General features: G+C 50.6%; 1 protein-coding gene across 1 annotated transcript in view; it reads left to right on the top strand.

Annotated features, from left to right (window-relative positions):
* Positions 1-696: 696 nt before the first annotated feature.
* LOC119449223 (uncharacterized) overlaps positions 697-15,735 on the top strand; it is a 49,195-nt gene continuing 34,156 nt past the window's right edge. Inside the window, exons 1-4 of the mRNA XM_037712402.1 lie at positions 697-1,050; positions 1,162-1,516; positions 3,659-4,435; positions 5,657-5,899. Of these exons, the coding sequence (XP_037568330.1) occupies positions 697-1,050; positions 1,162-1,516; positions 3,659-4,435; positions 5,657-5,899 (1,729 nt within the window). The remainder of the gene's footprint in view (positions 1,051-1,161; positions 1,517-3,658; positions 4,436-5,656; positions 5,900-15,735) is intronic.

Below are 15,735 nucleotides of genomic sequence, written 5' to 3'. Positions count from 1 at the left end.
CTTTACACCATTTTGCCAAACGTATATATTTGAGGCATGGATTATACAACGCGACGTCTTTAATTTTGCTGTCGTTGTCAAGCGCGTCGCCTGCTAGCGAGCGCGCGTTCGCTACGCGGACACTGGCGGACGCCCAGTTTTTCTCGCAGAACGTCTGCGCAGTACATTTCTTTTAATGTTTTAGTTGCTTTGGTGCGCGAATGACTCTTGAAGGCCGGTACCCAATATAGTTTTAACCAAGTGAACTGCTGTTTTTACCACTGTCTTCTGAACGTAACTCGTATTTCTGCAACATGAAGCTACGTAAGAACATTTTATTATTGATATCGTGTCATTTTACGCGCAGTTCTTGTTGGTGGATATTGATCAGGGACAATTATCGAAGAAAACAATATTAGAGTGAAATAAGCCAGGTTTGTTAACTGCATGGCGCGAAGCATGGCGAATGTATTTCTAGGCAATTAAATCAAAGAGTACATATACATATATTCACGATATATGTGGAAGGGAAAAAATAACAAATATTCTAAATGCACTAATTGAAAAACTGAGAACTCCCGACCAGAATAAGCGCACGCGTTTGCAGCAACCAACACACTTATTAGTGAATACTGCACATAAATCTCTCATTCGCAGAAATGATGTTCATAGTATATATATATATATATATATATATATATATATATATGCTGGCCAATGCTGGCCAATGCAAACTCTATGTCCGCCAATGATACTCCCAATTTTCCTTCGCCCACCGCGTCCCAGGCTGACGACTCGTCGGCAGAGATGGATTTCACGGCGTCCCCAGAAAACAACCATAATACGCCAACCCCGGAAAGCACCTGGAGCACCGTCGGTACCAGCCGTAAACCTGCCTCCACCGCCCGACCCCGCACCGAGCTCATCTCTGTTGGAATCCAACTTCCCCCCGGTACCCTCACTCCCAAGCTGCCTCTATATGACTTGCTCGCCGCAATCATCTCCGCCGCACATCTCTCCTCCAAAACCAGTGCAGAGATCACCCTTCAGGCCAAGCCAGCTCAGAGTCTTGTATTCTTGTATATATATATATATATATATATATGCTGGCCAATGCTGGCCAATGCAAACTCTATGTCCGCCAATGATACTCCCAATTTTCCTTCGTCCACCGCGTCCCAGGCTGACGACTCGTCGGCAGAGATGGATTTCACGGCGTCCCCAGAAAACAACCATAATACGCCAACCCCGGAAAGCACCTGGAGCACCGTCGGTACCAGCCGTAAACCTGCCTCCACCGCCCGACCCCGCACCGAGCTCATCTCTGTTGGAATCCAACTTCCCCCCGGTACCCTCACTCCCAAGCTGCCTCTATATGACTTGCTCGCCGCAATCATCTCCGCCGCACATCTCTCCTCCAAAACCAGTGCAGAGATCACCCTTAAGGCCAAGCCAGCTCAGAGTCTTGTATTCCTGAAAACGCAATCCCCTCTCACCGCCCACCTCCTTCTCTCTCTCACGCATCTCCAGCTCAACGGTAAGCCAATATCCGTCAAAACTTATGCCCCTAATCCTCCCACCTCATGCCTAGGCGTCATTCATAACGTCGGCAGTCACTTCACTCCTGCTCAGCTCATGCATGACCTTGAATCATTCACGACTGATATTCTCGCTGCTCGTATGATGGGCACCACGGAATCGGTGCTGATAACCTTTGCTGGCACCGTCATCCCCCACTTCGTATATTTTAAACGCGTCGCTTTCCGATGCCGTCCTCATAAGCCTAAACCCCCCACATGCACTCGTTGTCTTGCTCTGGGACACCGTGCCCACCAATGCCCTCAACACAGCGTTCCGGCCAAGTGCCGCCGCTGTGCTGCTCCTCTGCCCGCGGATTCTACCGCTCACGTATGCGCCCAACCCTGGTGCATTTACTGCCAAGTAAACACTCATTCCTCTCTCGATCCCACCTGCCCTTTCCTCCTTGCTAAGCAACGCGAATGTGCTAAAGCCGCGTTTCTCCGTCGCACAGCTCTGCGCCGGGCCACGCAGGCCACCCCTTCCTCCGCCTCCTCCTCCGCTCATCATGAATCCACCGCACCTCCGACCTCATCACCACCAGGATCCTACGCTGCTACAGTGAAAGGGTCCTCGGCATCGGCATCCCTTTCTTCCGCAACTATACCCTCTCCGTCCTTGGTTGAACAGAGCCGCTCCTTCGATCTCCGGCTCACAATGCTGGAGCGCCACCAGCGCGAGCAACAGCGCATCTCCCATGAATTACAACAGCAAATCCACACATTGACACAAACCCTCCAGACAACCACTTCCTCTCTAACATCCCAGCTGACCAAGCTTAATGAGCACATTTCTACGCTCATAACCCCGTCCTCCAATGCCCAGGTCGCCCCATTGGCTGACTTGATCGAAACCACCACCACCGCACACCACAGTCGCTTGGTTCAACTAGAAACTTCGATTATACAGATTCTCACCACCCTCCAAGCGCAATCCAAGCAATTGGAATCCTTCACCTTTATGCTGCACTCCCTGCAGGGGTCTCTCCCCCCAGCCAAAAAGAAGGGACGCGCCCCCACAAACACCTCAACAACTACCCTATCTTAGATGGCGCGTGGAACAGACTTCGAGATTGTGCAGTGGAACTGCCGAAACCTTCGCCATAATAAGACCCCCCTCCATCAGTATCTCCTCACCCGCCCCTCCCTACCCCATCTTCTCCTTCTCCAGGAGACTCGGACGGCCCGCACCGTCCCAGGCTACCGCGCCTACCACGCCACGACGGGGACGCCGCTTGCGTCCTTTTATGTGCGCAACGACGTTCTCGTCGAGCCACTTGACATCCCCTCTAGCCTCCTTAAATATTTAGTTGGTGTGGTCTATTACCAACCGTCGTCCCGCATCTCACTCGCCCTTATATCTTTCTACAATCCCCCTGTCACATGCTCTTTATTCACGGCCCTGGGCAAGTTCCTTCATTCTCTTCCATCCACCACCCATCTCCTCCTTGGGGGCGACTTCAACGCTCCTCACACACTCTGGGGCTACCCCCAGACCCTCAAACCCGGCCGCCTTCTCCATTGTCTTGCCCAGGAACGCCACCTCACTCTTCTTAATAATCATGGTTCCCCTACTCGAGCGGGCACTTTCTCACAGCGCTCCACGACACCCGACCTTACCTTCTCTCGGGGCGCCCTTTCCTTTCACTGGCAGGTCACAGCCGAAACCCTTCTCAGTGACCACTTTCTCATTCATATTACCACCACTCTTTCCCACATCCCTCGCTGGCACCAAGTCACTCACACTGACTGGCAGGCATTTCGCACTAATCTTCTTTCCGTGTCCTTTGAATCTTACGACGACTGGACGTCGTGCATCTCCGCAGCGGTGTCGGCCAGTAGCCGTCGCGTTCGCTCACGTCACCCGATCCCAGACCCGGATCCCCACTTTCTCCGTTTATGGCGTCGCCGTAAACGTCTCCAACGCTCCTTCCGCTCCCAACCCCAAAATGCCCAACTTTACTCCCGGATTGCTGCTCTGCGGGCCGAGATAGTCGCCCACGGAGCATCCCTCGAGTATGCTCGTTGGAGTACGCTCTGCGACGGCCTCGACTCCGCATTGCACTCGCGATCCACATGGTCTCTTTTTAAATCTCTCTTAGGTACTAAGTCTGCCCTTGCTCCCACTTTAGCCAAAGCCCTCACTCAGGGGACTCCCTCCGAGGTCTTTGACAAGCTCGCCTCTCTGTATCTCCCGCCCCCTCTTACACCTTCCTACCCAGCCTACTCGGGCGATCCTAACCTAGACCTGGACCGCCCTTTCACTCTCCGGGAGCTCGAGGCTGCCCTGGCTTCTAATGCTTCTCGCTCCGCTCCCGGTGAGGACGCCATAACATACACCACACTCCGAAACCTTCCTGACCACGCCAAGGAATTCATTCTCCAGACTTTCAATAAGGCCTGGGACAGCGGCTGCCTGCCGAGCTCCTGGACATCCTCCCTCATTTCTATGATTCCAAAGCCGGGCAAACCTCCCTCCCTCTCTAACCTTCGCCCTATCTCCCTGACGTCGTGCGTTGGCAAGACCCTTGAGCGAATGGCTCTGACTCGCCTCTCTGATTTTCTTGAGGTGAGAGAGTTCTTCCCCCATTCTCTTATCGGCTTCCGACGACGCGTCTGTGCACAGGACATGTTCCTGATCCTCCAGCATACCTTCTTCTCGCCCACTCCCAGCCAGATCCACGCTCTTGTGACTGTTGATGTCCGCAAGGCCTTCGACGGTGTGTGCCACGATCACATCCTGTCTCAACTTTCCTCCCTGGGATGCGGCAACCGCTTGTACTCTTATATCCGCTCCTTCCTCTCTAACCGAGTGGCTCGCTTTCGAGTTGACACTCACCTGTCTGACCCCCACGTCCTCACCCGTGGCACTCCTCAAGGTGCTGTTCTCTCTCCTACCCTTTTCAATATTGCTATGACCCCTCTCGCCTCCCAGCTAGCCCAAATTCCTGACCTCCACCACATCTTTTATGCCGACGACATCACTCTCTGGTGCTAGTCTGGCTCTCCCGGCCACGTACAGGACACCCTGCAACGTGGGCTAGATCTCATCGGCTCCTTTCTCACCACAGCTGGCCTGTCACCTGCTCCGGAGAAATCCGAGCTTCTCCTTCTCAACCACTCCGCATATCAGCGCTCCCACAACGCCCTCATCTGCCTCCATCTTTCTGGCTCTCCCATTCCTATCGTCTCCCAATGCAAAGTTCTTGGCTTCCCTTTGCATGCAGCCAAGAATGCGCATGCCCTCCACCACGCTGTAACGACCTGCCACTCAGTAACTCACCTCCTGCGGCGTGTGGTCACTCGGCGCTCAGGCCTCCACGAGGCTCATGCGTGTCGTGTCGCCCATGCGCTCGCCCTCAACAAGTTCCTGTACTTTGTACCTTACGTTTCCTTCACGAACACTCAACTTAACACCCTTGAAACCGCCCTCTTAGGCCTCTACAAGGCAGCTCTCAATCTCCCTAATACTACCTCCACTGCTAAGGTCTTTGCCACAGGCCTCTTCCATCCTCTCCGTTCTCTTCTTTCTCTCCACCGTGACTCCCAGGTTGCCCGGCTTTCCCTTACCCGTCAGGGTCAGTGGTTACTGGCCCAGGCGGGTATATCCCCCATTCCCGTTTCCACATTTACCTCTCCTATATCCACCCCGGCTCCCAACCTTCGTATCCTCCCCCTCCCGTCCAATATGTCTCCCGTCTTGCATGCCGGTCGTCGTCACGCGGCAGCGCAGCACCATGTCCCCCCCTTTACTACCCAAGGAGTAGCCTACACGGATGCCTCTTTCGTGGCTCCTCGAGGTTCCTGCGGCTACGCTATCTACCATCCCCACCTCCCAGCACCTGAAACCCACACCAGCGGGCCGTTCCTACACCCTCCGGATGCACTCTCTCTCGAGGTCCTTGCCATTGCCCATGCCCTACAATCATTTGCATCCCTTCCCTCTCTCCCAGAGTACACAATATACTCCGATTCCCAAGCCGCCATCCACCACATACAGAACCGCACACTACCCCATTCACTCCAACAGGAGGTCGAACGAGCTGTCTCTGCACTGCAGCCTTCCACCGTTTTCCTTCGCTGGGTCCCTGGGCATTCAGGGATTAACGGCAATGAGCTGGCCCATCAGCTCGCCCGTGACGCTTCTAACCGGGCACCGTTGATCCCCTGGCCCAAGCCCTCGGAGGACGGTGGGAGACTCTCCCTGCGCCGCACCATCAAGGAAGTCTACTTCCAGCTCCGTCTCGACAAGCGCCTCTACCCTCCCCCTCATCCATCACTCACTGTGCCGGAGGCTCGCCTTCTGCGGCATATCCAAATGAATCCATTGATTACCCCCTCCCGTCTGTTTCTTTATCGTTATCGAGTCGACCTCAGCTGTCCCAACTGCCCCTCTACATATGCGGACCTAGCTCATTGCCTTTTCCACTGCCCCGCTGCTCAGCAATCGCATTCATATCCTCCACCTTCCCTTTCCATCACCACCTGGCTCGACTGGCTTGGCGCTGATGGGGAAGAAGAACAGCGTAGACTTGCCGCCCAGGCGGTTGAAATGCTCGGCCTGTAATATTGGGCTGAATAAAGGTCTACTACTACTACTATATATATATATATATATATATATATATATATATATATATATATATATATATATATACGCAAGTGTTATTGACGCCAAATAGTCGTTTCCGTTCGAATGTAACGCATAACAGCACCATTGAAGTCTCAAAGGTGAGTGACTGATGCAAGTGAGGACTGTTATTCCGAATGATTGTTCTGCCGGGGAGTCGTGGCTGTTGCGCAGTTCCTGAGAGAATTAACGCACGGTTGATAATAAGTTCTCCTTAAGAAGTTCCTCGCTGTCTTCAATATAAACGCCCCCGCTTGGGGGCAGACTGTAAATCTGCTAACTTGGTTCAGTCAAGGAAAACTTTTTTTGACATTCTTACCATGTTTGCAACCCATTAAAACTGTGTGTCCCATGTGGTATCATACTTATCTTCAACGAACTCAACAGATCTGCACATATCTCTACGTGTATGTGAGGTATGCCATAGCCGCCTCGATAAACTTTTCTCATTCTTTTTTAATTTAAATAAATTCTTGGGTCTACGTGGCAAAACCACGATATGAGTATGAGGTTTAGTTTTCACTACCTGGGTTTCTTTAACGCGCACCTAAATAGAAGTACACGAGTGTTTTTCTATTTCGCTCCCGTCGAATTCGGCGACCTGGATTGAACCCGTGAGTTCCATGGAGTTTAGCAGCCCAAAGCCGTATCCACTATATAGCCACTAATTAGGCTACCGCGCCAGCTTTCTTTCTTTCCTTCTTTTTTGTTTTTTTTTGAAGTATTGACAGGGGAAAAAATTTCCACGTACGGCTTATACGGCCAAAGATGAGCATATAGAATGACTAACCAAAACTGTTTTCGGCGCTCGAGGTCCTACCGCAATAAATGACCCCGTACCAATTACTCCGTATTCTGTTACGCGAGGGAGGCGAAAACTTGAATGGAATGTTGCGCTGAAGTTTTCTCCTTTTTTAATCTATAACAATGCTTCCCGTAATTCTGAGTACAAGGCACCGGATGGGGCAGATATGCTTTACTTGTTTGAAGCGACAAGCAGGAAGGCTACATATGTTTCTTCCTCGGCGTTTCGCAAGACCTACTGATGGAAAACTATATGCGCAACAATACACACGAGAGATACATGCTGCTTGAAGAACGAGAAAAATATTTGTTCTCTGAAGGGCACCGTACAATAACATAGTAGAATGAAAGCCGACACTGCGGCCGCAATGCACGCGCATCACCGAGTGGCATTAAAAATAAAATAAAATAAAATAAAGAAGAGAAAGCAAGTCATTCTTAAGGCATAAATACATGTCATATGCAATTATGAACGCAATTTGAGCGGTCTGAACGCAAATATCAGCGCGCCAAGTAGTACGAATGACCCTGCCGAGTTCTACCGTCAGCAGTTTCCAACGGCGCGATCTTGATGCGGCCCAATCCACTTCGATCGCAGCGCCGCCACAGTATTTTTCCACATCGGGCGCCTCACTGCAAAGCATGCGCCGCCCCAGCCGCTCGTCCCACTCGACGGTATCCTAGTACACTCTAGTCTGAGCAGCCGAGCTGACTGAGCCCCCCGCACAGCTTCCCTCGAGATTGCGTAGCTTTTGAAGCAGCCGTTACATTCACCGTTATTTTTGTCAGGACCAGCCGTCAAGTTCTGACGCATGTTCGTTCATGAACTGCGGAGCGCAGACTGCCTTCCACATCTTCTTTGCTCACGTAAGTAGTCACTGCCACTTTGACACCTGTCGTGTTTAATTACAGCACGTTTCTGGCGGGATTTTTAGGCGGGAGTTTTGGGCGGTAATGAAGTTCTGCAATGAAACCGCCTTGATTTTAACTGGAATCTCTAATATTGTATAAAAGGCATGTTTACGTCGGCGTACGTTTCCTTTATTGTGTGCGTATTCAGGTTTGGCAAAGCTGTCTAAAATTACCTCTGTGACGTTTCGTTGACTGGTGATCGTTAGGATGACGATGACATTCCCGTTTGGCGCGGAATGATGAGAAGTGATACAATCTTCTTCGCATAGCTTCTAATGAAATTTGTTGCATTTGAAAGAGAAAGTCGAATTCTAGAGACTGTTGGAGGCGGAATTTCCATTTAGAGCGTGAAGTTTTTTAAAAAGAATTTTCGTAAAAATAGAAGCACGAAGTTTACAAATTATTCGCTCTGCATCAAGAACAGCTATCGCGGTTCTGTAAACGGCATCCATTAGATCATTCAAAGCAGACAAATGCGTTACGTCAATTTATACCTTAGTGAATTCTTTACGTTGTCTATCAGGATTCTACAAAAGCTGTATTTCCATATTACTACCATTTTTTTTTACATTCATGTGTAATATATCAATTTTCTCTCTTTAGATTGCATAGGCGCCGACTACGGGGGGGGGCTGAGCCCCCCCCCCCCTCCCGCCCCTAAAATGTCATTACCGGAGTTCTGTTATCCACACAATGTGAGGATTCTTTTGCGGCGCCTCCACATTTTCACTTTTGTTGTGGCTAAAAGCTTACGGCACCATTGTTCGCACGGACGTGCACGGCTTCGAATTTATACTTTCGCTTTATTTCGGCAAATCCTGACAATAGGAGGACAAGCGCATTAGAAGCACCGGCGGCTACCTCATCCGTGTTTCCTCACTTTAACATTAAAAAAAAAATTCCACTGAGGAAGACACAATGTATTTAAATATATACAAAGGACAAAGTTTATTATATTTTTTAAAGAGAACAAGGTAGCGAACTCAATAGATAGCCTATACCTAGAAAAGGAATATGTTGATGTGTGTTCACCTCACTACCTCACTTCAAATTACTTGGCGTGCTGTTTTGACCCTGACAAAAACCTGCAGACTTCAGTGACCCCTTCAGCAGAGTCTTCTATCAACGGCGTGTGAAAAGCACGTGAGTGATATGTGTCTCAATATTGATTCTCTTTCCAGTAGGGAATGCTAACGACTGGCGATAAAATAAAAGAAAAAAAAGCTCTTCTAATTATTTACAACATTTACGCATTAGGGATGGAAACATCGCCTCTTGCATGCAGAGGCCATGAATACGGGGTGTTTCAGCAAACACATTCAAAAACTTTTTAAAGGTTGCCTGTGGCAGATAGCACAATTCTAGTTCATGAGCTGGTCTACTCGAAGTGGTGGACATTACTTGCACAAAAAATTGAAATGCATAATCGACTAATTAAAAAAATCACCAATTAGGTTTTTAACATTTAACTTATGACCCGTGTTGCAATTTACAAATTCTAGCCGTGGAATTCGCAAGGCGGATGCACTAGGTATTAATTCTCAGTATGGCACCAGTTTCGAGATATTAATTCCCGAACATTGCGGAGAAATGCATTGGCGTTCCAGTTACTCTTGCGCTTACCCGCCATGGTTGTTTAGTAGCTATGGTGTGGGACTGCTAAGCATGAGGTCGCGGGATCCAATTCCGGCCATTGCGGCGGCATTTGCTAGAACACCCGTATACTTAGATTTCTGTGCACGTTAAAGGACCTCAAGTGGTCTAAATTATTCCAGAGTCCTCCACTACGGCGTGCCTCATAATCAGATCGTGGTTTTGGCACGTAAAATCCCATAATTTGTTCTTTTCATACTTTTGTGCTTTGGTGCATAAAACGACGTTTTGTTTAGAAAGTGACTGGCACGCCAATGTATTTCTCCGCAAAGTTAGAGAATTAATATCTCGACACTGGTGTCAGCCTAAGGTTTAGTTCAAAGTGGATCCGCACTCCACGGCTAGAATTTCTAAATTGCAACATGGGCCATAAGGTAATTAGCTAAAAACTTAATTGGTTAATTTTGTTAATTTGTCGATTATGCATTTCAATTTTTTTTGTGCAAGTAATGCCCGCATCTTCGAGTAGACGAGCTCATGAACAAGAATTGTACTATCTGCCACAGGCCACCTTTAAAATTTTTGGAAACTGTTCGCTGAAACATCTTGTATGTAGAATTCACTCTGTGTCCGAAATGATGCCAAGCCGGATTCACTCAAAATCAGAATATATAGAAGTCTAGAAGTCATGCGCATCAGCGCTTATACACGGACTCAAAGTACTAAAAAAATTAAAAAGAGTGCAGTTTGGCCGGGAAGGCGAAGCAGTATTAGTGATAGCGAAGTAGAAGACAATTACACGAAGGAAGATTCTTACCGTGTAAATCCGTGTAAGGATCGCACCCGTGTAAGGGCCGCACCCATAACTTGACAGCCAATATTTAAAAAAGAAAGACATCCAACCGAGAAGAAATCGCGTTCCGTGCGCTGATTCTGATGGGGCTTAACAGCGAATTGTCGAGCGCAGCGTACTTTCGCGCGTCGCTACTGGATGTCGAGAAGAGTCGATCGCGGAGGTTTACGGCGGATTTCATACTCGTAGTTGGAAAAATGAGGTCTAATAGCCCTGTCCCATGAAAGGCTCGTCAAAATCGCGACACAAAAGTGTGGCCCCTACGCGAGTTAAAGTGGCCATATAAATTGTAGTAAACATTCACCTAAAAGTAAAATAGTAAGCATAGTGGACATAGTAAGCACGGACCATGTAAACCTGTAAATACCTCACTGGATGACCTCGAGCACTCACTTTCAAAACGCAAGCATTGTGAAGAACGCTGGCAGCGGAGGCGAACGGTTCGTACAGCCGCGCGATTCACCGCAACTCTGAAAATTAGATTCATCATCACAATCTGCCTATTTTTATGTCCACTACTGACGGCCTCTGTGAGTGATCTGCGATGACCTGTGTCTCTTAAATCTGCAACACTAGGGGCGCAGAAAGACAGCCCAGCAAGGAAGTCAGCACGCATGAAGTTAACAGCCATCCCTGATCACCTTTTATCATTGCACCCACCAATGATTACCAACTATTAGATATGGCACGCGGGCCCCATAAGCGTCAGCCGCGCACAGTCATTCACAGCTACGGCAGGGCTAGAGGAGAAGACGCGTGCTCTCCTTCCCATTCGCGTATGATTACGTGACCTACAACTAAGCCGAATATTGAGCGCGTGGGAAATAATGCCCATCAAGCCGCCAACCTTTTCGGCTCACTGTTACGTGCTTTTTCCCGCACCCACAGGGTATGGGCCGCTCATGCGGCTTTTGGATTTCATGCGGAACATCACGGCGATGACAACCGCGACAATTTGCATGAACAGTCGATTTAATTGCTTTCGCCGTAAAGCTACAAATATAAAATTGTTAGCAGAGGGCATATATATATATATATATATATATATATATATATATATATTGTGAGACGACGCCCGAGACGAAGGCAGAGCTCTTGTATTGTCACACAGCGCGAGACAGCCCACGAATACCAACCCGAGAAAATGATTATGATATATATATATATATATATATATATATATATATATATATTCTAATGTGAACACAGTACAAGGGAGCAGCGGGCAGCGTTGGCAGCGTGTCTCAACCAGAGCGGCTCAGGCAATCTCGAGCTCGCGCTGCACGGATGACTGGCGATGTGGCTGCAGCGCCGGGCATTCGTCTTCACTACAATCACCCCCCCATCGGAAAAGGAGCCATCCTGGCGACTCATGGTGAGCATAGAATCAAGGGGTCGTAATACGGCTTCAGGCGTTGTACGTGGACGGTTTCACGACCACGACAGCGTTGGTCCGTAGGTGGCGTGACAGGCTCGACAATATAGTTCACAGGCGATGTCTGCGCTACAACACGGTAGGGTCCTTGATATTTTGATACAAGCTTGGATGAGAGGCCAGCAGGAACGGCAGGAACCCAAAGCCACACAAGGGAGTCCGGAAGAAAGTGATAATGCGTGTGATCATCGTCACGTCGAGATTTTTGTTGCCATTGGTCGACGGCTGTAAAGGAACGGGCGAGTTGACGGCATTCCTCGGCGTGGCGGGCAACTTCAGAGATGGGTGTACATTCGGATGAATCGGGTCTGTACGGAAGAATGGTGTCGAGGGTAGTCGAAGGTTCGCGGCCGTACAAGAGGAAGAATGGGGAAAAGTTTGTGGTCGCCTGTGGTGCAGTGTTGTAGGCGAACGTGATGAATGGCAGAATGAGGTCCCAATCAGTGTGATCAGAGGCGACGTATTTGGAGAGCATGTCGCCAAGGGTGCGGTTAAATCTTTCCGTCAGACCGTTAGTTTGAGGATGGTAGGCGGTGGTGGTGCGATGAACGATGCGACATTCAGTAAGGAGCGCGTTTACGACTTCAGAGAGGAACATACGTCCTCTATCGCTCAAAAGTTCGCGAGGTGCACCGTGACGGAGAATAAAGTTTGTCAGTAGGAAGGATGCGATATCACGAGCTGTGGCAGCAGGCAGAGCGGCTGTTTCTGCGTAGCGCGTCAAGTGGTCGATGGCGACGACTATCCAGCGGTTTCCGGAAGCCGTGCTCGGAAGGGGTCCATAGAGGTCAATCCCAATGCGATCGAAGGGCCTGGCAGGACACGGGATTGGCTGTAGTGGACCAGAGACATGCTGAGAAGGAACCTTGCGGCGTTGGCACTGAGGGCACGACCGAATGTACTTGCATACAAAGATGTACATGCCACGCCAATAAAACCTGGAGCGAAGCCGGGTGTACGTCTTGAAGACACCCGCGTGTGCACACTGCAGGTCAGTGTGGAAGGCAGAACATATTTCACCACGAAGATGTCGCGGTATGACGAGCAACCACTTGCGGACGTCGGAGACGTAATTCCGGCGATAGAGAAGTCCATCCCGCATTTCGAAGTGTGAAGCTTGACGGCGCAAAGCTCGAGAAGGTGGAGGAACAGTCGACGGGTTAGAAAGGAAGCGGATAAGAGCACTAATCCAGGCATCCTTGCGTTGCTCCGAAGCCATGTCGCAGCCTACTGGGAACGAAAGTACGTGGTCAACGGCAGAGAGGCAGGCATCGCTTACGGTTGACACGGGCGAACGGGAAAGCGCGTCGGCGTCGGTGTGGCGGCGGCCAGACCTGTAGACAACGCGCACGTCGAAATCTTGCAACCGCAAAGCCCAGCGAGCTAATCGACCTGAGGGGTCCTTCAATGTGGACAGCCAACAAAGTGCATGGTGGTCTGTAATTACGTCAAAGGGGCGGCCATAGAGGTAGGGTCGAAATTTACCAAGTGCCCAGATTATGGCCAAACATTCTTTCTCCGTAACGGAATAATTTGTCTCTGCTTTGGTGAGGGCGCGGCTTGCGTATGCAACGACGTACTCGTCGAAACCAGATTTGCGCTGCGCGAGCACAGCACCGAGCCCAACACCGCTGGCGTCAGTGTGTACTTCGATCGGAGCACTCGGGTCGAAATGACGCAGTATAGGCGGCGATGTTAATAGACGACGCAACTCTTGGAAGGCATCGTCACAGGCAGGGGACCAGGCGTAATTGTTCAAGTCGCTCCGTAGAAGCTGATTCAAGGGAGCGGTGATGGACGCAAAATTCCGAATGAAGCGGCGAAAGTAAGAGCAGAGGCCAAGGAAGCTGCGAAGTTCCGGTACGGAGGAAGGTTTGGGAAAATCAGCAACTGCACGGAGCTTGGCGGCGTCAGGAAGAATACCGTGTTTAGATACGACATGGCCAAGGATGGTGAGCTGACTTGCGCCAAAGTGGCATTTCTTCAGGTTGAGCTGAAGGCCGGCGGCAGTTAGGTACTGTAACACTTCCTCCAGCCGACAGAGATGGGTGGGAAAATCGGGCGAAAAAATAACCACATCATCTAAGTAGCACAGGCACGTTTTCCACTTGAGACCACGCAACAGGTTGTCCATCATACGCTCAAATGTGGCTGGGGCGTTGCAAAGCCCGAAAGGCATGACACGAAATTCATATAGGCCATCTGGTGTTACAAAGGCCGTTTTAGGTTGGTCTTCGGGTGCCATGGGGACTTGCCAATAGCCGCTACGTAAGTCGATAGAAGAGAAGAACTCCGCGCCTTGGAGACAGTCAAGGGCGTCGTCAATTCTCGGAAGGGGGTAAACATCTTTACGAGTTATTTTGCTAAGACGACGGTAATCGACACAGAATCGAATCGATCCGTCCTTCTTCTTAACAAGAACAACGGGAGATGCCCAGGGGCTATCCGAAGGCTGAATGACGCCGCGCTTCAGCATGTCAGCTACTTGGTCATCGATGACACGGCGCTCTGTCGCGGATACACGATAGGGTCTTTGTCGCAGTGGCGCACTAGTACCCGTGTCGATGCGATGACAAACAGTTGACGTGCGGCCCAAGGGAACATGCTGGCAGTCGAAAGACGAACGGAACTTGTGGAGAAGGCGTAGAAGCTGGGCGCGTTGGGAAACAGTCAACGTGTCGGCGATGGAGCTATGGAGAACATCGGGCGAAGTCGGCTCCTGCGCGGGGTTACAGGTCATTCCGGCGACCTCATGAGTGGCGGTGGAACCAGTTGGCATGTCAATGATGGCAGCAGGGTCGACACACTGGACGCGGCCAACGCATTCCCCACGAAGCAAAGTGAGAGGACAGGACAATTGGTTGGAGACGAGCAATCTGCTGATGCCGGCATGAACGTCCAAAACAGCGAAAGGCAGCGGGGAACATTTGCGACGAGCGAAAATGGCGGATGGCGTAAAAAGTGCGCTGGCATCAGCAACAAGGTTGCATGACACTGTGGCTAGGGCAGAAGAGTGCGGTGGAATGGTAACGTCTTCGGCAACAAAAACTTTATCGTGAGGTTCACGAGCGTCAAGGAGCGGGGCGTCGCACAGCGTTTGAAATTCCACCTCAGCACGAGAACAGTCGATGACGGCCTTATTAGCGGAAAGGAAGTCCCAGCCCAAAATAAGTTCATGGGAACAAGAACACAGCACCAAAAATTCGACGATGTAGAGGAGGCCGTTGATCACAACACGAGCAGTACACGCAGCTGCAGGCGTGATGCGGTCTGCGCTGGCAGTACGAAGGGATACGTTTGACAGTGGCGTCGTAACTTTCCTGAGCGAACGGCAAAGTGTGGCACTAATAACCGAAACTGCGGCACCAGTGTCAACGAGGGCGAGTGCATCGACGCCGTCCACATATACATCAATAATATTAGTCGGAGAAGGGAGAGGCCTTGGTCTGTTCGTGGGTGACGCAGTTCTCGCCTCTGGAACTGCGGCGATTAGTTTTCCCGTTCCGGCGTAGAAGGACGACGACGCATCGGTGAAAGCGAGCGACGTCGGGGCGATGGCGAACGGCGGTCAACAAGAGGGCGGTGGTCCGAGTAAGAAGACATCTGGCCAGGGTTCTGAGGCACGGAGGACGACGGGTATGGTGAACCGTATGGTTCGGTGTCGAAGCTACGGCGGTAGGATGTTGGGCGGCGACGGCAAAATCGTGCAATGTGGCCAGGTAGACCACATGCAAAACATATTGGGCGGTTGTCAGGAGTGCGCCATTGTCCACTGCTGTGTGGATACCGCGGCTGAACGAAGTGAGGGGCTGGACGCAGTGGCACGGCTGATGGGAATGGCACAAAGGTCTGAGGTGGTGGCCGTGCGAGAGCCTCGGCATAGCTAAGAGGTGCAGTCACCTCGGGAAAAGCAACGGGAGTCGGCACCGGTGGAGTCTCGCGGGCAGAAGGG

Source organism: Dermacentor silvarum, chromosome 4, assembly GCF_013339745.2.
Source record: "Dermacentor silvarum isolate Dsil-2018 chromosome 4, BIME_Dsil_1.4, whole genome shotgun sequence".
NCBI lineage: Eukaryota > Metazoa > Arthropoda > Arachnida > Ixodida > Ixodidae > Dermacentor > Dermacentor silvarum.
The sequence above is the reverse complement of the archived record's forward strand: the minus strand, read 5'-3'. Positions and strand labels throughout refer to the sequence as shown.